This window comes from Artemia sp. Qi Xiang Cuo, chromosome 14 (assembly GCF_049724085.1).
Source record: "Artemia sp. Qi Xiang Cuo chromosome 14, ASM4972408v1, whole genome shotgun sequence".
NCBI lineage: Eukaryota > Metazoa > Arthropoda > Branchiopoda > Anostraca > Artemiidae > Artemia > Artemia sp. Qi Xiang Cuo.
Window position 1 is genome coordinate 7,373,608 of NC_142807.1, and position 26,253 is coordinate 7,399,860.

A 26,253-nucleotide genomic window follows, 5' to 3' on the forward strand; every position below is an offset into this window, starting at 1 on the left:
TAGTCGAAAGTGATTGGAAGGCAACTAACACCTCTTCCACGCCCACAATTTCCCGAACAACATCCAATCAAAATTTTTAGATAGCCATTTCGTTCAGTGTAGTTGATTTCCAGATAGAAATTATGTTTTTGAGGAAGACACTGCCCCACAGGCCTCAGGGCAAGGGTTGTGAGTTATGCACTGGAGGCATGGAAGGTTTTTATAGAAGGCACTGTCATAGAAACTTCAAAAAAAGCCTCATTCGATTGAAAATTCAAAGGGCTAGTGTCCTTTTTAATAGTCGAAAGTGATTGGTGGGCAACTAACCCCCCTTTCACGCCCACCGTTTCCCCAAACAAATCCAATTTAAAATTTTAAGATAGCCATTTTGTTCAACGTAGTTAAAAGTACTAGAAACTAGGTCTTTGAGGATGACAACCTCCCCCCCTCTCACAGCCCTCAGGGCAAGGGTTGTAAGTTATGCCCTGGGGGCATATAAGGTTTCTATAGAACGCGTTGTCGTAGAAACTTCAAAAAGGGCTTATTCGATTGGAAATTGAAATGGCTAGTGCCCTTTTTAATAGTCGAAAGTGATTGGAAGCCAACTAAAACCCATTCCACGCCAACTATTTCCCCAAACACATCCAATAAAAATTTTGAGATAGCCTTTTTGTTCCACGCAGTTTAAAGCATAGGAAATTATACCTTTGAGCAGGATATTACCCCCACAGTCTTCAGGACAAGGGTTATAAGTTATGCCCTGGGGGAATATAAGTTTTCATTGAAATCTTAGTGCTAGAAACTTGAAAAAGGGCTCATTCGATTGGAAATTCAAAGGTCTAGTGCTCTTTTCAATAGTCAAAAGTGATTTGAGGGCAACTAACCCCCCTCTCACGCCCACCTTTTCACCAAACACATCCAATCAAAATATTTAGATAGCCATTTTGTTCAGCGTAGTTGATTTCCAGATAAAACTTATATATTTGAGGAGGACACTCCCCCACAGCCCTCATGGCAAGGGTTGTAAGTAATGCCCTGGGGGCATATAAGGTTTATAAATTTAGGTTTGTAGAAATTACAAAAAGGACTCATTTGATTGGAAATTGTAAAGGGGCTCATTCAATTGGAAATTGAGAGGGCTAGTGCCCTTTTTAATAGTTGAAAGTGATTGGAGGGTAACTAACCCCCCTCTCATGCCCACCATATCCCCAAACATATCCAATCAAAATTTTCAGATAGCCATTTTGTTCAACGTTGCAGAAAGTTATGGAAATTAGGTCTTTGAGGATGACACCCTCCCCCCAGCCCTCGGGGCAAGGGTTGTAAGTTATGCACTGGGGGCATATAGGGTTTTTATTGAAAGCGTTGTCGTACACTTTAAAAGGGCTCATTTAATTGGAAATTGAAAGAGCTAGTGTCATTTTTAATAGTTGAAAGTGATGGGAGAGCGACTAACACCCTTCTCACGCCCACCATTTTCTCAGACACATCCAATCAAAATTTTGAGATAGCCAGTTTGTTTAACGTAGTTGAAACTTCAGGAAATTAGGTCTTAGAGGATTACAACCGCCCTCACAGCCCTTAGTAAGGTTGTAATTTATACCCTGGGGGCATATAAGGTGTTTACAGAAAGCGTTGTCGTAGAAACTCAAAAAGGGCTCATTCGATTGGATATCGAAAGGCCTTGCGCCCTTTTTAATAGACTAAAGATATTGCAAGGCTTGACATTTTTATAGTAAAGATCGATGTGGGTATAATGTATTATTTTTTTGTTGTTGTTGTTTAGACCAGGGAATTTCGTATTGAAGGAGTTGTCGTAGGAACTTCGAAAAGGGCTTATTCGATTGAAAATAGAAAGGGCTGATGCCCTTTTTAAAAGTCGAAGTGATTTGAGGGAAACTAATCCCCTTACCATTCCCCCCCTCCCATTTGCCTTTATGTTTAAAAAATAAATGTTTCTTTAAGATTAAATCAAAATACACTGTGTTAATGCTAATTCCCAATAAGGCATCTCAGCAGTATCCCAAGAACGACTGAGGGTATTATGTTCAAACTTTCGGGTCTACTTCTGCTCTTAAAATTGAACCAAATCAAAATAGCGTAAGTGTATCCAAGCTATCAAGGAAAGTAAATAGATTTTTTTGCGAATGGTATCAAGTTTTCTTATTCAGGTCAACTAGAGGAGGTATGAAACTAAATTAAACACTACTATTTGTGTCCAGATTTTTAAAAGGGTGTATGTTGTTAAAAATTGCAGAAAATTTTTCTCTAGCATACAAATAGCAAGCCAAACTATAAATTCTTAAAAAAACGAAACGATTTATAGTATTATTTTCTTTTCCCATGGAAAGACGATTTAAATATAAAACAAACAGAAATTGATTAAAAAAAACTTTTTCATAAAATAAGCTTTCAAAGAAAATTAAAGAACTCCATCAAACAAAAAATAAGTAAAAATAAAATAAAATAATCTACCAAGCGTGAAACTACCACAAATCAGCATCGATGAATAAATGAAACCCAAAACGAACAGAAATTATAAATACGTTTTGAGTCAAACTCAAAACGAGCAGATAACATAAGTTGGGCTCAAAACCCCTATGCCTTTCAGTAAAGTATTTTTTTTCAGTAAAGTGCAAATTATGTTCTGGCCTTGGGGACTTTTATTTATTGCCTTATTCTCCAAGAGGATCTTGCACCAAAAAACTTAGCACCAGAATTAAGATTAAAAAATTTATTAAGAGGCATGTCCTCAACAGCCTTTTATTCAAATTTCAGTAAGGATACGGATTACATCAACACATTTTTATTATTACATGCGAAAGTTAAATGGTTGCAAAAAGGTTGAAGTTTGAGAATATTATTGGTATGAAAGGGTTGAATTGAAACATTTTCAGACAGAACAAAAATGTTTCAAAATGACTTAAGACTATAAAAGATGTGTTATTTGCCATTGCAAAATTAAACAATCTCAACTTGTATCTAGAAAAAATCCAATATATTTGCTTCAAATGAAAAAATTGATAAGTTTTATAAAAGAAAGCATCAGCATTTGGTACGTATTGTTGAAAAAAGTAGTTTGAAATGTTTTCCAGTGTCGACAATTTTATGACCAAGAGATATCATTCTTAAATTATTATAGAATATTATAAATAAATAAAATTATTATTATGTTTATTAAATATAAATTTAATAAACAATAAAATTATTGTTGATCACTTAATAGCGCTAGAAACACAGTTCTGTATATGTTTTATATTAAATATTGATTGCAAAAATATAGCTTGAATTCAAAGGCTTTTTTGGATTGGCTTAAGTGAGATTGATTACCTCTCACTTAAAGCTCACAGACGAATCTGCTGAACTTTCGAGTGACTCAAACTTAAAACTAGAGTTTCCAACACAGTCCTTAACTGAATACTGGATGAGAACTTGAACTGCCCACAATCGCTGATATGGTGTTAAGTGTTCTTCCGCCATTAGAAACTACATATTTCTTTTAAATTGCTCTCTCAGCTTTAATACATATTACATCTCAGCATTATTCATCGCTAAAATTTTTTTAAAGAGATCTTACGTCCAGCAGCATCAAACATTCAACCACGATGTAATTTGTTATGCAATAAGAAAAAAAAGGCACACCACTTTATTCAACTTTTTCCTTTAATTTTAATTTAGTACTTACTACTCAACACCTGCGTTCAAATATATTCGAATGAACTAAGACGTTCACGGAATTCCCTTTTATTTATGTCACTACAAATATATATATATATATATATATATATATATATATATATATATATATATATATATATATATATATATATATATATATATATATATATATATATATATATATATATATATATATATATATATATATATATATATATATAAATGCAATTGTGATGAAAAATAGGGCATAAGATTTTTGTAACTATAATAAATACACTTTTGCAATTTTTTAATGTATATTTTGTATGCATCTAAACAAATTCTAGAAACATATATTTTCATGTGTACATGCATATTATTACCTAATAAATAAATCACCAAAAATATTCATTAATTTGTTTGTTTTACATTTATATGGGGTCGTCAGGAAACTAGAAATCATAAATGGGGTCGTGAATGAAAAAAAGTATAATAAGCACTGTTCTACACTAAATATTTCTATTAGGCAGTTCAAATCATAACAGCCGATTGTCTGCATCTTTCAAATTCAACCTGAAATCAAATAATAGACTGATTTATTTCTTAATTTATAGAGTAATATACACTATAAATATGGATTGTAAAATAGATATAGAGATCTGGTTTTAAGGCTTATTATCAAGCCTTTTGAAAAATAATCAAACATGCCAAACTAGGCTACTTTCAGGTTACAATTAATAAATGTTCATGAAAGACTACAAAAACGGTTTGGCAAACACCTGCAAACTGGAATAAGATAAAACAAAAGTTCTATCTTAAGATTAAGTCCCTTTGTCCCATAAAATATTATACAATACATTTCAATCAACAAAAATACAATATTACAGATATACCTTCATTGCTAGAACAATTGGGCTGCAATTCCTGCGTGTCGTATTCAAATTTATATGGTCCTGAAATGCTAGGTAAATTGAGCAAGGGAACATCTTCACGTTCTGGTGACAAAAGATGGCTTGGAAAAGGAAAGGGCTTCTCATGGTAACCTGGTAAAGCGTCTTCAGCTTCTAAAACAAATTTTAAATTAAACAGACATTGAAGAATTTAACAGCAAAGCTTACTAAATGTGACAGCTTTTTCTTTTTAATTACGTGTAAAAATGTAAATATACATACATTATATGTATACATAAAATTAAATGTATATTCAGGTTTTTTCAAAAAATCGTTTCTAAAATATGCTTTTTATAAACGAAAAGAAAACCTGAAACATTCAACGAAATTCATTTACATAGAACAAATAAAAACCTGAATTTCATAAAACAAAATTCACTGCATAGAACTGATGGCTGGATAAGTTCAAATTTAAGATAACGTACTGAATTAAAAAAAAAGAATATTGAATAAAAAAATATAACCAAAAAAGAAACATTTTACAGCTTAATAATCACAAAAAATTGACACAATTAAAGGTAAAAAAAAATACCAATCAATTGGGGGTTTTGTGCATTAGTTCCCAAACAATAAAACACAAAATATAGTCTCCCAAAGTTTAATGGCTGAATTCAACTAACTTTATTCCTCTCTTACATGTCTTATAAATTGATGTTCCCATCTGAAGTCCCAGGACTACCCCTACTTTGGTGGTAATATATTGTTCATCATGCACACGGAAAAGATTGACTGAAAATTTCTCGACAGGATGATTACCTGTCTCACCACTTTTAAAAATAAAAGCTAATAATCTGAATTTAAATGTGTTTTGTAACACAAAGAACCCATTTTTATCACCCCTCAGCTCTTAATCCTTAGATCCCTGAACATAAGCAGTTACATTTTTTTTAGGACAACTTAATGAGCAAGGAGAAAAAAAGACAATTATTTTCTAGAGTAAAGTAGCCTTTCTTTTATTCTGTGACAAAAAAAAGACAAATGTATAGAATTACCGTTTTTAATGAAAGAATCCTGATAGACTATGATCAGATCAGCCATTTTCGGAATTCGTGGCAAGTCCATGAAAGATCTTGGACAACGGAGTTAATGCAAATTATGAGAAGTATAATACTTTCATTGACGCTTTGATACAACACAGATTTTAGTCAGGAGAATCCTAAAATACAACAGATATAGTGATTGATGACTAATAGTGATTTTTAACCACTACAAAGCAGATTTTATCTTAATACAGTAGAAAGAACAGGCTCAATTCCTTCAGCACTGAAAGGCATTCTATTAGCTGTTAGCTGTATTCTTTTGATAAATTTTTCAAGGCAAAAACTATTAGGTTGGAAAATTTGGTTGAACTCCTGAAATGACAGTTTTATTCATGGTTTTAATGCTTAAAACACTACAAAGTGTAGGCCCATTATGTATATGCCATTATGTATTTCCAAGAGGTTATATCTAGCTGTTCTAACTTTTAGGGCTTCAAGAATGCGACAATAGACATAAAATTAGATCCAAAAAGATACTATGCAATAGTATTGTATTTATCAATTAAAAAATAAGTAATTGCCTTCTAAAGGAAATTCAAATTAAAATCTAAAATGAAACTCAAGCCATTTAAGAAATATTTCCAGAAAAAATAAGTCTTTAGTTTTTTAATGTCCACTAAAATGTAACAAAATTTGTCTGAAATAGTTCTGAAGAATCAATCAATTGTTTAGGTCAACTAAGGAGGACAATTAGGTTAACTAAGGTTAGCCTGGTGGGACCCACTTGTGAGAAGGTCAAAATTTGCCTTCATTTAGCCTACTTTTTTATCCAGAAATTGTTTCAGCATCTATGGCAATGTTATTATGAAATCAATTTTACTTTTTTATTAAAACTCTTTAATTACACTTGAAGACGATATACCAATGTGAAAAACAACAAACAATATCCCCTCTAAGCCTCTTTAGCAGCCTAATAAAGATAAACCACAGCCCATTACATCCAAAAAGTTTAAAAGCACATGAAAACAAAAAAAAGTAACTCTTTTTTAAAAATAAACTTGTCAATTCAGTAAATTATTGGCGCCTTTGTCACATCCCCCCAGATTTTGCTCCAGATCCATCTGGGAGCCAAGAACTCACAAGGTGTTGAAATCATTTGCCTCAAATATGTTTTGCATTAAAAATTGATTTCCCATGTTCTTCTAATTTTATAAGACGTATATGAATGTGTTAGGTTCCTCTTGGCCAATTTAAAGAATCAGAATTTATTTTTAGTGTCCTGGGTACTTTAAGAACAAACAGCTGAAAAAAGGGATATGGAATATAGATAAGGATACAGAATATAAACAAAACAAAAATAGATAACAAATTTAAAATAAAAAGATCATCAAACTTTTGCATATAGCACAGGCATAGCCAAGCTTTAGAAGGAGACTGTAACACAAGTGCCATTCTGGCAATTCAATTTAAATAAATACAAATACGGACTTTAATTTTCTTTTTTCTTAAATTCCGTGTTTTTGTATTTTTTTTTATATGTACAATAACAGTCACCATCTATATCATCCTGCTGTCAAGAATCAATGATAGTTTTGATTGAAACGAGGCATGTTACCATGACAAATGCTTCCAGAGAGGTAGGCAGTTATTGGGAATATGAGAAATATAAAGAAATGCATTTTCAGAAACTAAGGAATTCACCAAAAACGCTATACATATATCAGAAGCATCGCAATAGCGCTGCCTAAGTAAAGAACATGTTGGCACAATGTATTATTTTTGGTTTTCCTTAAGACCACCGTACTTCGTATCAAAAGAGTTGTAGAAACTTCGAAAAGGGATCATTCGATTGGAAATTGGAAGGTCTTGTGCCCTTTTTAATAGTCGAAAGCGATTGGAGGGAGACTAACACCCCTCCCACGCCCACCATTTCCCCATGCACATCCAATAAAAATTTTGAGATAGCAATTTTGTTCAACGTAGTTAAAAGATCCGAAAATTATGTCTTTGAGGATGACACTCCCCCCATAGCCCTCAGGGCAAGGGTTGTAAGTTATGCCCTGGGGCATATAAGGTCTTTATAGACAGCATTGTTATAGAAACTTCAAAAAGGGCTCATTCAATTGGAAATTGAAAGAACTAGTGCCTTTTTCAATAATTGAAAGTGATTGGAGGGCAACTAAACCCCCTCTTCCACCTACCATTTCCCAAACACATCCAATAAAAATTTTGAGCTAGCCATTTTGTTCAACGTGGCTGAAAGTTCTGAAGATTAGGTCTTTGAGGATGACAACCCGCCCCCCCCCCCTCGAGTCCTCAGGGCAAGGGTTGTAAGTTATGCCCTAGGGACACATAAGGTTTTGATAGAAAGTGTTGTCATAGAAACTTCAAAAAGAGCTCATTTGATTGGATATTCAAAAGGTTAGTGCTCTTTTTAACAGTCGAAAGTGATTGGAGGGCAAATAACCCCCCTCTGATGCCCACCATTTCCCCGAACGCATCCAATCAAAATTTTGAGATAGCCATTTTGTTCAACTTAGCTGAAAGTTCTGGAAATTAGGTCTTTGAGGATGACACCCCCCCCCACAGCTCTCAGGGCTAAGGTTGTAAGTTATACCCTGGGGGAATGACAGGTTTTGTAGAAAGCGTTGTTGTAAAAACTTCAAAATGGGCTCATTCGATTGGAAATTGAGAGGGATATCGTCCTTTTTAATAGTCAAAAGTAATCAGAGGGAAATTCAACCCCCCACCCACAAATCATTTCCCCAAATATTTTGATATAGCCATATTTTTCAACACAGTTGAAAGGTCTGGCAATTATGTCTCTTTGAGGATGACAACCCCCCCCCCCCACCCGTTCATAGCTGTCAGGACAAGGGGTCAAAAGTTATACCCTTGGGGCATATAAGGTTTTTATAGAAAGGTTTGTCGTAGAAACTTCAAAAAGAGCTCAATTGATTGGAAATTGAGAGGACTAGTGCCTTTTTCATTAGTCAAAAGGGATCAGAGGGCAAATAACAACCCCCCCCCCCACGCCAATCATTTCCCCAAACACTTTCAATCAAAATTTTGAGACAGCCATTTTGTTCAACGTATTGGAATGAATGCAGAGTTAAATGCCATAGTCATGGCATTAGAACACCTTATGAATAATAAACCTTTGATTGCTAATTCACAAAATATTATAGTTTATTTAATTCTTTGTCAAGCCTAGAGTTGCTATCTTCAGCTCCTCAGTATAAGATGGATATTAAATAAAAAAACAAGTTTTTTTTTAACTGAAAGTAAGGAGCGACATTAAAACTTAAAACGAACAGAAATTATTCCGTATTTGAAAGGGGCTGTCCCTTCCTCAACGCCTCGCTCTTTACGCTGGAGTTTTCTATTGTTTTAAAAAATAAAGTTGTGAGACCGAGTCAAACTTTAACGTAAAGAGCGAGGCGTTGAGGAGGGGACGGGGAGGGGAGGGGACAGTCGGAGAGGACATAAGCTTTAGAGGTGGCTCATTTGGTTGAAATTGAAAGTTCTTGTTCCCTTTTAAGACTCAATAGTGAAGGAGATCAACTAGCACCCTCCCCCCCCACCCAACTACCCCTCTTTTCACCGAATGCATTTGATTGAAATTGTGCAATGGCAATTTTGCTTAAAATAGTCTAAAGAACACATAAAAAAGCTTCCAGGGGTGGCACAGCCCACCCCCCAGAACCCGGGGGCAAGGGCTTTAAGTTATGCCCTGGGGGCATGTAAGGTTTTTATGGAATGGGTGGTTGTATTAAATTCAAATGGGTCTCATTTGATTTTAAATTGGAAGTTATAGTGCCGTTTTCAAGAGTCAAATTGAATTGAGGAAAACATCCCCCCTCCCCATGCCTAACATTTCCTATAACAAATACCCAAACAAAGTTTTGAGACATCAATTTTTTCAGCATTATTGAAAGGTTCAGTAATTATACGTAGCAATAGTTGTAGTAGCAGTATTAGCATTAGTATCAGCATGCAAGTAGCACTTTTTTCAACATCCCCTACAACACACAATGAAAATTTTAACTTAATACCATCAAATGGTCATGAAACATTGCTGATAATGTCCTCTTGACAACCTAAATTGGCATTGTATGTTTTGATTCATTTCAATACAGTTGCAATATTGCCCAAAATTTTTGCCTTAATACCCTTAGATTTATTAGTTGTAGTAGTAGCACCAGTAAATATAGTAGTAGCAGTAGGAGTACAGTTAATGACAGTATTCTTAGCTTTAGTGGCAGTAGCAGTAGTAGCAGCAATAGTAATAGTAGCAGCAGCTGTAGGAGTAGAAGCATTAGTATTATGATGCAAATATTGTCTTTTGGTTTGTTCAACATCCCTCACAACAAGCAATGTATGTTTTAATTTTACACACAAAACTGTTCCTAAGATATTGCTAATATACCCTTTTAAAACCTGCATACAGATGGCAGGTTGTCATCTGTACAAAAGAAATATTCACTGAGAATTTCACCTTCATACCTTCATAGGTTGTGGATTTTGAGCTAGCCAGAAGACACTGTGTGTATTCATTTAATGATGCTTCTATGGTTACTGTAACTAACGATACTAATTGTATTAAGTTGAAACTTTTGGGGAATGTTTAGGGGGAGTTTCAATTAAATGAATGCAGAGTTAAATGCCATAATCATGGCATTAGAACACCTTATGAATAATCAACCTTTGATTACTATTTCACAAAATATTATAGTTTATTCTATCTCTTTGTCAAGCCTAGAGTCGCTGTCTTCAGCTCCTCAGTATAACATGGATATAGACACTTTTCATTGTCTTAGCATTATAAATAATCTTGCTTAGAGAGGCATAAGAACTTACCTTCAGCATGTTCCAAGCCACTCAGGTATAACTGGTAACCATCAGGTGGATGAAATTGCAAAAAAAATACTATAAATATTGACCAGCCAAGTGGGAGACCAATCCCCATTAGAAATATTTACTGCTGGAGACTATCAGAGGTAATGTCCAATAAGAATAATCCAATTCTATCTCCCTCTCCCAATAAGGATTTTTCAAAACTTTATCATTGAATTTGTTCTGGCTCAAATGGGCTAAATTTTCAGGCACTTTAATATCAGTTCCCTAATTCAAGAAGCTCAGTTCCCTCATCCCCCCCTTTACAGGTATTGTAATATAAAAAATGTAGCAATAGACCATTACCTATTTGGATATAATATGCTGACATCTGCACAGTATACCCTGCATTATAAAATGTTAAAGTGCTTCAAACACCCCAAAATGACTATACCTGAACACAAAGCACAGAAATCAATGTTTATCTTCTTATATTTCAACTCCTAGAGTCAAAAAATTTACTGAAAGAAATCTGAGCAGATTCAATAAATAAGAAGCAACCAATCCAGTAGCTTTGTTCAGTTCACAGAGTGAAGCAAAAGAAAAGGGCTGTATAGTCTTGACTGAAAAGCCCCACCTGCTGAAATAGAAGAAGACATGCCAAAGCAAGCATCAAGAGTGTCAAAATGACAGCAAAGAACAAAGAACTGTCAAATCAGACATGCCAAAAATTAAAGTGCAGAAGAAAAAAGGTGCTTGTGTACATAATAGCACACACTCAAGAAAAAACCTGGTTTTTATCTATCTGTATTAAAAAACAATTAGCTTATTCTCAGTAAAAAACAATTGATGGGTGACAGAATACATTGGACTTCTATAATTTGGGCTATATATTTGCACATTGGAGATATTTGGGATATCCCATTAGAGATATTGACTGCTGGAGACTATCAGAGGTACTGTCCAATAAGAATAATCCAATTCTATCTCCCTTCCCCAAAAAGGATTTTTCAAAGCTTTATCATAGAATTTATTCTGGCTCAAACAGGCTAAATTTTCAGGTGTTTTCATATCAGTTCCCTAATTCAAGTGGCTCAGTTCCCTCAACCCCCCTTTGCAGGTATTGTAATATAAAAAATGAAACAATTGACCATTGCCTATTTGGATAGAATATGCTGACATCTGTACAGTGTACCCTGCATTGTAAAATTTTTAAGTGCTTCAAACACCATAAAATGACTATACCTGTACACAAAGCACAGAAATAAATGTTTATCTTCTTATATTTCAACTCCTAGAGTCAAAAGATTTACTGAAAGAAATCTGAGCAGATTCAATAAATAAGAAGCAACCAATCCAGTAGCTTTGTTCAGTTCATAGAGTGAAGCAAAAGAAAAAGGGCTGTATAGTCTTGACTGAAAAGCCCCACCTGCTGAAATAGAAGAAGATATGCTAAAGCAAGTATCAAGAGTGTCATTAGGGGGGGTAAAGTATGTGGACAGTGTAAAGTTTGAAAACAGTTCTTTCTTAATGATATGCAGAATAATCGTAGCTGATACATTTTGCATGCAGACCCACTATACTTTACCCCCCCCCGAATGTGCAAACCTATAGCCCGAATTTGTTTCTAAAGTATTATATTTTCATAATATTTTGGTATATTTAATTAGGATTGACCTAACTTCACTTCTTGAGTGTGTACCATTATGTAAACATGCAAACAGTATGTTACATTAAAAACAACTATCAATTTTTACAAATCATTAGGACCCTTCAACTCTGTATATATTCACTGTGGAATCCTCCATTATCCATCAGAAAATATATCCAAAAAGATGACTTATTTAGGCTGCTTGGTCAAATTGCATTCCTGCATCAACAATTTCCAAATGAATTAGTTTGGCCTGTTATAGGACATCATTTGCTCTCTAGAGAGTTTCACAAATAAATACAAAACTTGTACTCATGTTATGCTTTAGCTTCATTTAATATAAGCAATTATTGAACCAAAAATAGTTGTAATGTTTTCAGCTTCAAAATAGCTGGACAAATTTATCACAAAATCAATTTTATGGCACAGCCATCACAAACCCCTGAAGGTGATTTTAAACCATATTCATATGGCCAAATGTACTTTTTAGATCCCAATGGAGATGTTAAAGAACATTTTTCACACCTTTTAAATTGTTAGAACAGTCATAACCCAACAGATCTGTAGGAAGAAATATTGTGAGACACCAACAGTCATGCTAAAGGTTATATGAAAATACAATATATATATATATATATATATATATATATATATATATATATATATATATATATATATATATATATATATATATATATATATATATATATATATATATATATATATATATATATATATATATATATATATTGTATTTTCATGTAACCTTTAGCATGACTGTCTATGTCTCACAATATTTCTTCCTACAGATCTGTTGGGTTATGACTGTTCTAACAATTTAAAAGGTGTGAAAAATGTTCTTTAACATCTCCATTGGGATCTAAAAAGTACATTTGGCCATATGAATATGGTTTAAAATCACCTTCAGGGGTTTGTGATGGCTGTGCCATAAAATTGATTTTGTGATAAATTTGTCCATCTATTTTGAAGCTGAAAATGTTACAACTTTTTTTGGTTCAATAATTGCTTACGTTGAATGAAGCTAAAGCAAAACATGAGTTCAAGTTTTGTATTTATTTGTGAAACTCTCTAGAGAGCAAATGATGTCCTATAACAGGCCAAACTAATTCATTTGGAAATTGTTGATGCAGGAATGCAATTTGACCAAGCAGCCTAAATAAGTCATCTTTTTGGCTATATTTTCTGTTGGATAATGGAGGATTCCACAGTGAATATATACAGAGTTGAAGGGTCCTAATGATTTGTAACTAACACTTGCATTGTTTACAGCATCTTTGTAGGCTTTTACTGGGTTTTATGCCACAATTTGTTGGCATCAAAGAATGTGATGGTTCTTTTTTCAATCATAATATATTTTTTGGTAATTGTGTACATAATGGTACACACTCAAGACGTGAAGCTTGGTCAATCCTAATGAAATATACCAAAATATGATGAAAATATAATACTTTAGAAACAAATTTTGGCTATAGGTTTGCACATTCGGGGGGGGGGAAAAGTATAGTGGGTCTGCATGCAAAATATATTAGTTATGATTATTTTGCATATTATAAAGTAAATTTTTTTTTCAAACTTTATGCTGTCCACATACTTAACCCCCCCCCCCCCAATGTGCAAATATATAGCCCAAATTATAGAAGTCCAATGTATTCTGTCACCCACTCAATTGTTTTCCACTGAGAATAAGCTAATTGTTTTTTAATACAGATAGATATAAACCGGGTTTTTTCTTGAGTGTGTGCTATTATGTACACAAGTACCTTTTTTCTTCTGCACTTTCATTTTTGACGTGTCTGATTTGACAGTTCTTTGTTCTTTGCTGTCATTTTGACACTCTTGATACTTGCTTTGGCATGTCTTCTTCTATTTCAGCAGGTGGGGCTTTTCAGTCAAGACTATACAGCCCTTTTTCTTTTGCTTCACTCTGTGAACTGAACAGAGCTACTGGATTGGTTGCTTCTTATTTATTGAATCTGCTCAGATTTCTTTCAGTAAATCTTTTTACTCTAGGAGTTGAAATATAAAAAGATAAACATTGATTTCTGTGCTTTGTGTGCAGGTATAGTCATTTTATGGTGTTTGAAGCACTTTAACATTTTACAATGCAGGGTACACTGTACAGATGTCAGCATATTCTATCCAAATAGGCAATGGTCAATTGTTTCATTTTTTATATTACAATACCTGCAAAGGGGGGATGAGGGAACTGAGCTACTTGAATTAGGGGATTAATATGAAAGTGCCTGAAAATTTAGCCCATTTGAGCCAGAACAAATTCAATGATAAAGTTTTGAAAAATCCTTATTGGGAGAGGGAGAATAGAATTGGATTATTCTTATTGGACATTACCTCTGATAGTCTCCAGCAGTAAATATTTCTAATGGGGATTGGTCTCCCACTTGGCTGGTCAATATTTATAGCATTTTTTTTTGCAATTTCATCCACCTGATGGTTACCAGTTATACCTGAGTGGCTTGGAACATGCTGAAGGTAAGTTCTTATGCCTCTCTAAGCAAGATTATTGATAATGCTAAGACAATGAAAAGTGTTTATATCCATCTTAGGTAAAATTCTACTTTAGCTACTCTTGACTATCTTGGAATGGGGTTAGGTTATGAAAATGAAACTTTCAGACATGGGTCTACAGGCTAAAGTATGTCCTGGGAAGGTATTTTGAAGTACCTACCTCTACCCCTTCTCTCTCTAGAGAGTTCTGACCTTTGATGGCCTTTACAAATCTATGTATTATAAAAGTGAAACCTTGCAAAATAGATCTTCTGCTTAAATGAAGTAGCCTACAACAAAATTGTTTTCAGCCCCAATTTACAAGGTTTTAAAGATATACAGATAAATTTCCTAAATTTTGAAAAAAAAACATTGATATGGCTTAAAATCTACTCAAATAACAGGAATTGCTCTTTCAGAACTAAAGCCAGAGAAAAAGAAACGGATAACTGAAAATTAAGGTAAAATGTTGATTTGTCAGAATTTCAATAGGTAATAGACCTGTCATGTAGGCAAATTTCAGGACCCACCAGAAGGACCAGGATGAAGTTATCTCCTGGCTCCCATCTCCGGGTTTATCTCCCTGACCTAAAATTGCTTACCCTATAGCTCTGAAAATAAAAACTGCTGACACTTACAGCTCTCAACTGATACTAAGTTTTTGAATTTTTTTGCTGTTTTTGATATTTTACTTAAAAGTACAAATATAAGCGTGAACTTAAAATTAATGACTAAAATATTTTTTTTATAGAATTTTTCATTGTTATTTGGAATTACTTTGTCAGGAGCTTTCAAATGAGATGAGGTGTTACATGACTATATTCAAAAAAATATTATTTTGACTGTTAGGCCTATTGAGGTGGAGGCAGGCCAATTTTGTTGCCTCATTTTTATTCAAAAGCTATCAATCAGCACATCATTTAAAAGCTATCTTTATTCTAAACATTTTTCAATGTTTATTTTCTACATCAAACCTAAAACGGCCCCACAAATCCTCTTTTGCCTCCCATCTCCCCTTTCCTCCAAAACCCTCCTTGTCAAAACAAGAAAAACGAAAACTCGTAAAGAGATTTGTTATAGTAAGATATATCTTAAATGGAGAATTTTCCATTGCCTAGGAATGTCCTAGCTCCATAAACCCCCCTACCCCTGAATATAAGTACCTCCCAAACGAAAACACGGCAAATTTAAATTTGGTTAAAAAACTATTGGATAAGACTTGGATATTTAAAATCTTTATGTCAGGAGCTTTCAAATGAGGTGTCGCATGACTATATTCAATTATATTTTATCTTTACTGTTACAGAGGTAGTCTAGAGGTAGGCCAAATGAGGTCTTCCATTTTTTGTCAAAGCTAATCAAACAGCACCTCATTTGAAAGCTATCCTTCTTCTGAATATGTTTCTAGCGTTGTGTTATACATTAAACCTAAAAGGGCCACACAAATCCTCTTTTGCCTTTCATCTCCCCTTGCCTCTCAAACCCTCCATGTCAACAAGAAAAATAAAAATTCTAAATAGATTCTTTATAGTAAGGTATACCTTAAATGGAGAAGGTTTCCTTACCTAGAAATGTCCTAGCTCCATAAACCCCCCTACCCTTGAATATAAGTACCTCCCAAAGAAAAACATGGCAAATTTAAATTTGGTTCAAAAACTATTGGATAAAACTTGGATATTTAAAATATTTATGTCAGGAGCTTTCAAATGAGGTGTTGCATGACTATATTCAATTATATTATATTTTTACTGATATGGAGGTAGTCAAGAGGTAGACCAAATGAGGTTTTTCACTTTTTGTCAGAGCTTATCAAACTGCACATAATTTGAAAGCTATCCTTCTTCTGAATACGTGTCTAGCGTTGTTTTTTACATCTCCCCTTTCCCCTTAAACCCTCCATGTCAAAACAAGAAAAATGAAAATTCGTTAAAAGATTCGTTATAGTAAGATATATCTTAAATGGAGAAAATTTCCTTGCCTAGGAATGTCCTAGCTTTATAAACCCTCCTACCTCTGAATGTAAGTACCTCCCAAAGAAAAACATGGCAAATTCAAATTTGGCTAAAAAACTATTGCACAAGACTTGAATGTTTGAAATCTTTATAGCAGGAGCTTTCAAATGAGGTGTTGCACGGCTATATTCAACTATATTTTATTTTTATTGTTATGGAGGTAGTCTAGAGATAGTCCAAATGAGGTTTTTCACTTTTTGTCAAAGCTTATATAACAGCACATCATTTGAAAGCTATCCTTCTTCTGAACATGTTTCTAGTGTTGTTTTCTACATCAAACCTAAAAGGCCCACACAAATTCTTTTTTGCCTCCCATCTCCCCTTTCCTCTCAAACCCTCCATGTCAAAAAAAGAAAAATGAAAATTCGTAAAAAGATTTGTTATAGTAACATATATCTTAAATGGAGCAGTTTTCTTTGCCTAAGAATGTCCTAGCTCCATACCCCCTCCCCCCTACCCCTGAATATAAGTACCTCCCAAAGAAAAACAAGGCAAATTCAAATTTGGTTCAAAAACTATAGCATAAGACTTAGATATTTAAAATCTTTATGTCAGGAGTCTTCAAATGAGGTGTTGCATGACTATTAGACTTACTTACTTAGGTCCTCCTACGCCTGGGGGCGCATAAGGCAGCAACAGTGATTCGCCACGACGACCTGTCCTGAGCCTTCAACCATAGCTCCTCCAACGAGGACCTCGCCAGCTTTGCCTCCTTCATTAGCGACCTGCCAAGGGTCATTTTCGGTCTCCCTGATTTGCGGAGACCGGGGGTGTCCAACACCATGCATCGTGCGGCAGCCTTCCTTCCCCCATTCGCACCATATGCCCCCAATACATCCATCGCCGCTTTCTAATAAGATCAAGGATGGGGGTATGATTTGTCATACGATATATTTCATCATTTCGTATTCTTTCTGTCCAATGTATATTTAGGATAGACCTTAGGCAATTATTGTCGAATGCCTGGAGTCGTCGTTCTAGATGAGCAGTGATGCTCCAAGTTTCGCAGCCGTACATAAGGACAGAGACCACATTGCTATTATAAATTCTAAGCTTTAACTTCTGGGAATATTTATTATTTCTCCAAACATTTCTAAGGTAGCTGAAAGCAGACCCAGCCAATGTTATTCGGCACAGTATTTCTCTTTCGGAATTGGCATCTTGCGTAAGAATGCTGCCAAGATACTTGAACTCTCTCACTTCCTCAATTTCCTCGTTGTTAACCAAAAGTCCTTCGGCTAAGTCAGGTATGACTGCATTCGACATTGATTTGGTCTTGTTAGCATTTATGGAGAGTCCGACAGCATCTGCCATACGACCGAGTTCATTAATGTTGCGTTGCATATCTTCAGAGTCGTGGGTAATAAGCGCAACATCGTCAGCAAAATCACCATCATTGAGTTCTCTCAGTGGATTTAATTGTATACCGCAACTAAAACTTCATCCACGGAGAACAAAATCTATCACTATGGCAAACATTAATGGTGATAGAATGCAGCCCTGCCTTACACCTGACTGAACAGAAAACCACTCCGTTAGGCCACCCTCTGTCTGTACTGCGCACATGATATCATGATCTAGCGCTTTAATTATATTTACAATTTTGGTCGGAATTCCATAATGCACTAAAATCTTCCATATGGTTCCGCGATGTATCGAGTCGAAAGCTTTGAGAATATCTATAAATACTATAAGTTGCTGAACTTGCCATTCATTGGATTCATCCAGCAGGACTCTCAGGCTAAATATCAGGTCGCAACACGATCTATTCTGGCGGAATCCGTGCTGCTCATCTCTCAGAACTTTCTCCACTTTACTTTGAATCCTGTTAAGAATTATTTGGCACAGAACTTTGCTGCCAACAGACTGTAAAGCAATACCTCTCCAATTATCACACTTAGTCTTATGTCCCTTTTTGAATAGTTTTACAATTACTGCCTTCGACCATTCACTAGGGACTTTTTCTTCATCCCAAACACGGGAAAGAAGTTTAAATATGGGTTTGGCTAGGGTGCTTCTACCGTACTTCAGTAATTCTGGTGATATGCCATCATTGCCTGCAGCCTTTCCGTTTTTCAAAGTCCTTAGGGCCTCCTTGACTTCAATAAGTATGAGAGGTCCAGGACATATTCCAAGATCGAACAGTGGTTCTTCAGGGATATTTAAAGTAGTTGTGGGAGGCATCTGATTTAGTACCTCGCTAAAATGCTCTTTCCAGCGTCGGACTATGTCATCAGTCTGGGTTAATAAAATGCCATCTTTGCTTTCAACTTGGGTTGACGACGCCTTTGAAATACCCGCCAACTGCTTCGTTATGGCATACACAGTACGGCTATCTCCCCGTCTAGCGGCTGCCTCAGCCTGTTCGGCCATAGTTTCGAGGTAAATCCTCTTATCATCCCTGGTTGCTGCTTTGACATGCTTATGGAGACGCTTGTACTGCGCTTTCAGGTTAACTACATATTCTCTAGAACAAGTCGTGCTATGGTCATACTTATCTACGAGGATTTTGAGTTGTGACCTTTGATCAATAATATCCCAACTACTTTCAGATATCCACTGCTCTTTCTTCTTCCTGTTGTAACCCACAACTTCTTGTGCAACCTCTTTCACGGTTTCTGCAATTTTTTCCCACTGACTATCCAGCGACACTTCGTCCCTTAGAAGGGAAAACTTGTTTGACAAAGCTGTAATATACTTTTGCAATACGTTCGGGTCCTGCAATTTCCTCAAATTGAAGGTTTTCACTGGCCGCTGGGGCTTTGTCACAGTTTTTAGTTTCAGCTTGAACTTGGCAACAGCAAGTTGGTGATCGGAATAACAGTCGGCACCTCGGAAGGTTCTAACATCCTCTAAACATCGTCGCCTGCGCCTCTCAATTAGGATATGGTCTATTTCATTTCGTGTTACACCATCAGGCGAGTTCCAAGTATACTTGTGAATCTGTTTATGTGGAAACCATGTTGCGCCGATGATAAGTTCATGAGTAGCGTAAAAATCGATTAGTCGCACACCATTGTCATTAATTTCCCCCAGTCCATGTTTACCGAGGATAGTTGGGGCATAGGAAGCATCACCTCCAACTTTAGCATTAAAGTCCCCACCCACAGTCACAATATCATGACGATGCGTTTTTACAACAACATTCGATAACGCACGATAAAATTCATCTTTGGTTCGATCACAGGCATCATTCGTTGGGGTGTACACTACAATAACTGTCAATTTGGCCTGTGAAGTGGCGAAACGGGCACGAAGAATCCGCTCACTAATTGGTTCCCAATCCACTAGGCATTTTTTGGCCCGATTACTTAGTGCCATTGCGACACCTGCTTCTTTTCTAGTCTCAAGTCCGGAATACAAGATGTGGTAATTCTCAGATTTCAAAGTCCCAAAACCAGTAAGCCTGGTCTCAGAAAGTCCAGCTATGTCAATACGGAATTTATCAAGGGTTATCATAACACTGTTGAGTTTTCCTGGCTGTGTTTCTTGATTAACTGTTCTAAGATTCCAGTATCCAATACAAAACAATCGGCCGTTTTCAAGAATCCAGTCCAGGGGCGTGCATTAGTCGTCATCACAGAAGAAGAAGAAGTCAATCCGAGGCTATCTGTTGCTGTTTCTTGAGTAATTAGTTTTTACGGTGGTAGGTTACTAGCCCACCGACCAACCAACGAATTGGAACAAAATGGTCAGCTTAGATTAGTATAAGCAGGGGTACCGCGAGCAGGTTGCTGACCACCGCCCCCAACTGCATGACTATATTCAATTATATTTTATTTTTATCATTATGGAGGTAGTCTAGAGGTAGACCAAATGAGGTTTTTTGCTTTTTGTCAAAGCTTATCAAACAGCACATCATTTGAAAGCTATCCCTCTTCTGAACATGTTTCTAGTGTTTTTTTCTGAATCAAACCTAAAAGGGCCACACAAATCCTCTTTTGCCTCCCATCTCCCCTTTCCTCTCAAACCCTCCATGTCAAAACAAGAAAAATGAAAATTCGTAAAGAGATTCGTTATAGTAAGATATATCTTAAATAGAGAAGTTTTCATTGCCCAGGAATGCCCTAGCTCCATAACCCCCCCACCCCTGAATATAAGTACCTCCAAAAGAAAAACATGGCAAATTCAAATTTGGTTCAAAAACTATTGGATAACACTTGAATATTTAAAACCTTTATGTCAGGAGCTTTCAAATGAGGTATCGCATGACTATATTCAATTATATTTTATTTGTACTGTTAAGGAGGTAGTCTAGAGGTAGGCCAAATGAGGTCTTTCATTTTTTGTCAAAGCTTATCAAACAGCACTTCATTTGGAAGCTATACGTCTTCTGGACATGTTTCTAGCGTTGTTTTCTACATTAAACCTAAAAGGACCACACAAATTCTTTTTTGCCTCCCATCTCCCCTTTCCTCTCAAACTCTCCATGTCAAAACAAGAAAAATGAAAATTCGTAAAAAGATTTTTATAGTAACATATATCTTAAATGGAGAAATTTTCTTGCCAAGAAATTTCCTAGCTCCATCCCCCAACCCCTCCCTTCCCCCTGAATATAAGTACCTCCCAAAGAAAAACATGGAAAATTCAAATTTGGTTCAAAAACTATTTCATAAGACTTAGATATTTAAAATCTTTATGTCAGTAGCTTTCAAATGAGGTGTCGCATGACTACATTCAATTATATTTTATTTTTATCGTTATGGAGGTAGTTTAGAGGTAGGCCAAATGAGGTTTTCCGCTTTTTGGCAAAGCTTATCAAACAACACATCATTTGAAAGCTATCCTTCTTCTGAACATGTTTCTAGTGTTGTTTTGTGAGTCAAACCTAAAAGGGCCACAGAAGTCCTCTGTTGCCTCCCATCTCCCCTTTCCTTTCAAACCCTCCATGTCAAAACAAGAAAAATGAAAATTCGTTATAGTAAGATATATCTTAAATAGAGAAGTTTTCATTGTCCAGGAATGCCCTAGCTCCATAAACCCCCTACCCCTGAATATAAGTACCTCCCAAAGAAAAACATGGCAAATTCAAATTTGGTTCAAAAACTATTGGATAAGACTTGGATATTTAAAATCTTTATGTCAGGAGCTTTTAAATGAGGTGTCGTATGACTATAAACAATTACATTTTATTTTTCTGTTATGGAGGTAGTCTAGAGGTAGGCCAAATGAGGTCTATCATTTATTGTCAAAGCTTATCAAACAGCACATCATTTGAAAGCTATCCCTCTTTTGAACAAGTTCCTAGCGTTGTTTTCTACATTGAACCTAAAAGGGCCACACAAAACCATTTTTGCCTCCCATCTCCCCTTTCCTCTCAAACCCTCCATGTCAAAACAAGAAAAATGAAAATTCGTAAAAAGATTTGTTATAGTAACATATATCTTAAATGGAGAAGTTTTCCATGCCAAGGAATGTCCTATCTCCATAAACCCCCCTACCCTTGAATTTAAGTACCTCCCAAAGAAAAACATGGCAAATTCAAATTTGGTTCAAAAACTGTTGCATAAGACTTGAATATTTAAAACCTTTATGTCAGGAGCTTTCAAACGAGGTGTCGCATGACTATATTCAATTATATTTTATTTGTACTGTTATGTAGGTAGTCTAGAGGTAGGCCTAATGAGGTCTTTCATTTTTTGTCAAAGCTTATCAAACAGCAAATCATTTGGAAGCTATCCATCTTCTGGACAGGTTTTTAGCGTTGTTTTCTACATTAAACCTGAAAGGACCACACAAATCCTCTTTTTCCTCCCATCTCCCCTTTTCTCTCAAACTCTCCATGTCAAAACAAGAAAAATGAAAATACGTAAAAAGATTTGTTATAGTAACATATATCTTAAATGGAGAAGTTTTCTTGCTTAGGAATGTCCTAGCTCAATAACCCCCCCCCCCTGAATATAAGTACCTCCCAAAGAAAAACATGGAAAATTCAAATTTGGTTCAAAACTATTTCGTAAGACTTAGATATTTAAAATCTTTATGTCAGGAGCTTTCAAATGAGGTGTCGCATGACTACATTCAATTATATTTTATTTTTTATCGTTATGGAGGTAGTCTAGAGGTAGACCTAATGAGGTTTTTCGCTTTTTGGCAAAGCTTATCAAACAGCTCATCATTTGAAAGATATCCTTCTTCTGAACATGTTTCTAGTGTTGTTTTCTGAATCAAACCAGAAAGGGCCACACAAATCCTCTTTTGCCTCCCATCTCCCCTTTCCTTTCAAACCCTCCATGTCAAAACAAGAAAAATGAAAATTCGTAAAGAGATTCGTTATAGTAAGATATATCTTAAATAGAGAAGTTTTCATTGTCCAGGAATGCCCTAGCTGAATAGACCCCCTTCCCCTGAATATAAGTACCTACCTCCCAAAGAAAAACATGGCAAATTAAAATTTGGTTCAAAAACTATTGGATAAGACTTGGATATTTAAAATCTGTATGTCAGGAGCTTTCAAATGAGGTGTCGTATGACTATATTCAATTACATTTTATTTTCCTGTTATGAAGGTAGTCTAGAGGTAGACCAAATGAGGTCTATCATTTATTGTCAAAGCTTATCAAACAGCACATCATTTGAAAGCTATCCCTCTTCTGAACATGTTCCTAGCGTTGTTTTCTACATTAAACCTAAAAGGGCCACACAAAACCATTTTTGCCTCCCATCTCCCCTTTCCTCTCAAACCCTCCATGTCAAAACAAGAAAAATGAAAGTTCGTAAAAAGATTTGTTATAGTAACATATATCTTAAATGGAGAAGTTTTCCTTGCCTAGGAGTGTCCTAGCTCCATAAACCCCCCTACCCCTGAATATAAGTACCTCCCAAAGAAAAACATGTCAAATTCAAATTTGGTTCAAAAACTATTGCATAAGACTTATAAATTTAAAATCTTTATGTTAGGGGCTTTCAAATGAGGGGTCGCATGACAATATTCAATTATATTTTGTTTTTACTGTTATGGAGGTAGTCTAGAGGTAGGCCAAATGAGGTCTTTCATTTTTGTCAAAGCTTATAAAACAGCACATTATTTGAAAAGTATTCTTCTTCTGAACATTTTTCTAGCGTTGTTTTTTACATCAAATCTAAAAAGGCCAGCCAAATCCTCTTTTGCCCCCCATCTCCCATTTCCTCTCAAACCCTCTATGTCAAAACAAGAAAAATGAAAACTTGTAAAGAGATTCGTTATAGTAAGATATATCTTAAATGGAGTTTTCATTACCTAGGATTGTCCTAGCTCCATAAGCCCCCTATCCCTGAATATAAGTTCCCCCAAAGAAAAACATGGCAAATCTAAATTTGGTTCAAAAACTATTGCATAAGACTTAGATATTTAAAATCTTAATGTCAGGAGCTTTCAAATGAGGGGTCGCATGACTATATTCAATTATATTTTGTTTTTACTGTTATGGAGGTAGTCTAGAAGTAAGTCAAATGAGGTATTTCATTTTTTGTCGAAGCTTATCAAACAGCACATCATTTGAAAGCTATCCTTCTTCTTAACATGTTTCTAGTGTCGGTTTCCACATCAAACTTAAAAGGGCCACACAAATCCTCATTCCGCTCCCATCTCCCCTTTCCGCTCAAACCCTCCCTGTTAAAACAAAAAACAATGAAAATTCGTAAAAAGATCCGTTACAGTAAGATATATCTTAAATGGAAAAGTTTTCATTGCATAGGAATGTCCTAGCTATATAAACCCTCCTACCTCTGAATGTAAGTACCTCCCAAAGAAAAACATGGCAAATTCAAATTTGGTTCAAAAACTATTGGATAAAACTTTGATATTTAAAATAATTATATATATATATATATATATATATATATATATATATATATATATATATATATATATATATATATATATATATATATATATATATATATATATATATATATATATATATATATATATATATCCAAGAAAATTCAATCCTTCACATCTGAAAAATTTCACCCCTGACAATTTTCCTCTAAGAACTATTCCTTGGACAATTTTCAACCTGAAAATAAATACTATATATTGAAAATTGATTTGATCTGTATTGATATTTATGTCGTTTTACAGTTATTAATTAAAAAAAACTTTCCAAAAAATAAGTTTTTCAAAGAACACTAAAGGTCATTTTAAATTTAAGATTAGGAGATACAAATATCTGTTAAAATTAAAACTAAAACGACCAGAAATTACTATTAAAGAATAAATGAAACCCAAAACGAACAGAAATTAAATAAACAATCATAGCATAAAACACACAACAAATAATAATATAAATGAATAAATAGATCTTAAAGCGAGTAATGCTTAGATTGAATATGAAAATCAAGCTTAAAACGAAAAAAATAGTTGGGTATTAAAGTATAAATGAAACTTAAAACGAACAGAAATTAAATAAACAATCAATACGAACAAACATACAATATTTATTAATGTAAATGAATAAATAAATCTTAAAACAAGTGAAACCTAAATTGAATATGCAAATCAAGTTTGAATGGAATAAAAATAACTACAAACAAGAGTTTGGGCACCGCCTCACTGCAGAAGCCTAAAACGTTAGGGAGGGGGCGCCCTCTCTCCTCTCCCCTGGATCCGCCACTGCCTTACACTCTCTGTTTCTTTCCTTGTTATGGAGCAGAGCAGAAGCCTAATTGGTGTTTGTTAATACCGAAACATTCTACCTGTCATTGGGCCTTCAGATATAAACAAAATTAGTTCAAAGGAACGGGTGGGGGGGTTGCTATTTAATCCATCTTGATTCTCGTGAGTATTTCTGGTCTAGGCTGTTTTTATGAAAGGAAAATTGGGAGATTTTACCATGGGCGATTTTCCTGGGGAAATTTTACCATGGGAGATTTTCCTGGGGAAATTATCCGACGGTTGGGGGAAACTTCTGGGGGAGGGGAGTTTAAAGACATGTGTTACTGCTAAATAAACTAAAAATTTTTACTATTTTCGCTTCATTTTCTTAAATTCTGATTTTTGATTCTTATTGGTGTTGGCCTCAGGCGGCTTGGTGCTGCAGTGAGTTGTTAGTAGTAGTAGTAGTAGTAGCATGCCTGCCTAGAGTCTTAGGCATGCTGACCAAGAATTCAAAAATTGACATAAGACCGTTAGATTGCCTGTAATGAGAGGCAAACAAAGGTTAAGACACACGGTATAGGCTATATATGATTTTTTTGCACTTTTGATTCTTTTGTTAGGGAGGAGGGCAGACGCCTCTTAGGTGTTTGTTAATACCAAAACATTGTAACTCTCATTGATATTCAGGCATATACAGAATTAGTTCAAAGGAAAGGGTGGGGGTGGCTGTAGAGATCTTTTTCTACATCTACATCAATTAATTGTGAATGTAAGTTCTGTAATAAAAACATAACATTTATTTCTTTTCAACATTATCGTATTCTTTTTTTTAATCATTTTCAGTACTGTTTCATTTTTTTATTTTTCGGTCGAATAGTATAAACGTAAAATCCGAAGGCACATGTTGGGCCTTCCAGTCAGCACACTTAAAAAGAAGAAATCTAATAACGTGTCTTAATTCAAAAAGTACAGTGGGTAATTAGGCTTAATAATCAGAGGCAACGCTGTAGCGTTGCCTATAGTAAAGGCCATGCGGCTCCAATGTTTTATTATTATTTTTTTTCCCAAAGGCACTTCATAT

The 26,253-nt window shown here is 35.0% G+C and overlaps 1 protein-coding gene across 1 annotated transcript in view; it reads right to left on the minus strand.

The window, feature by feature from the left end:
- Positions 1–26,253, minus strand: part of LOC148944080 (uncharacterized) — a 152,467-nt gene that overhangs the window by 11,141 nt on the left and 115,073 nt on the right. The window contains exon 5 of the mRNA XM_089100790.1: positions 4,530–4,700. Within this exon, the coding sequence (XP_088956916.1) occupies positions 4,530–4,700 (171 nt within the window). The remainder of the gene's footprint in view (positions 1–4,529; positions 4,701–26,253) is intronic.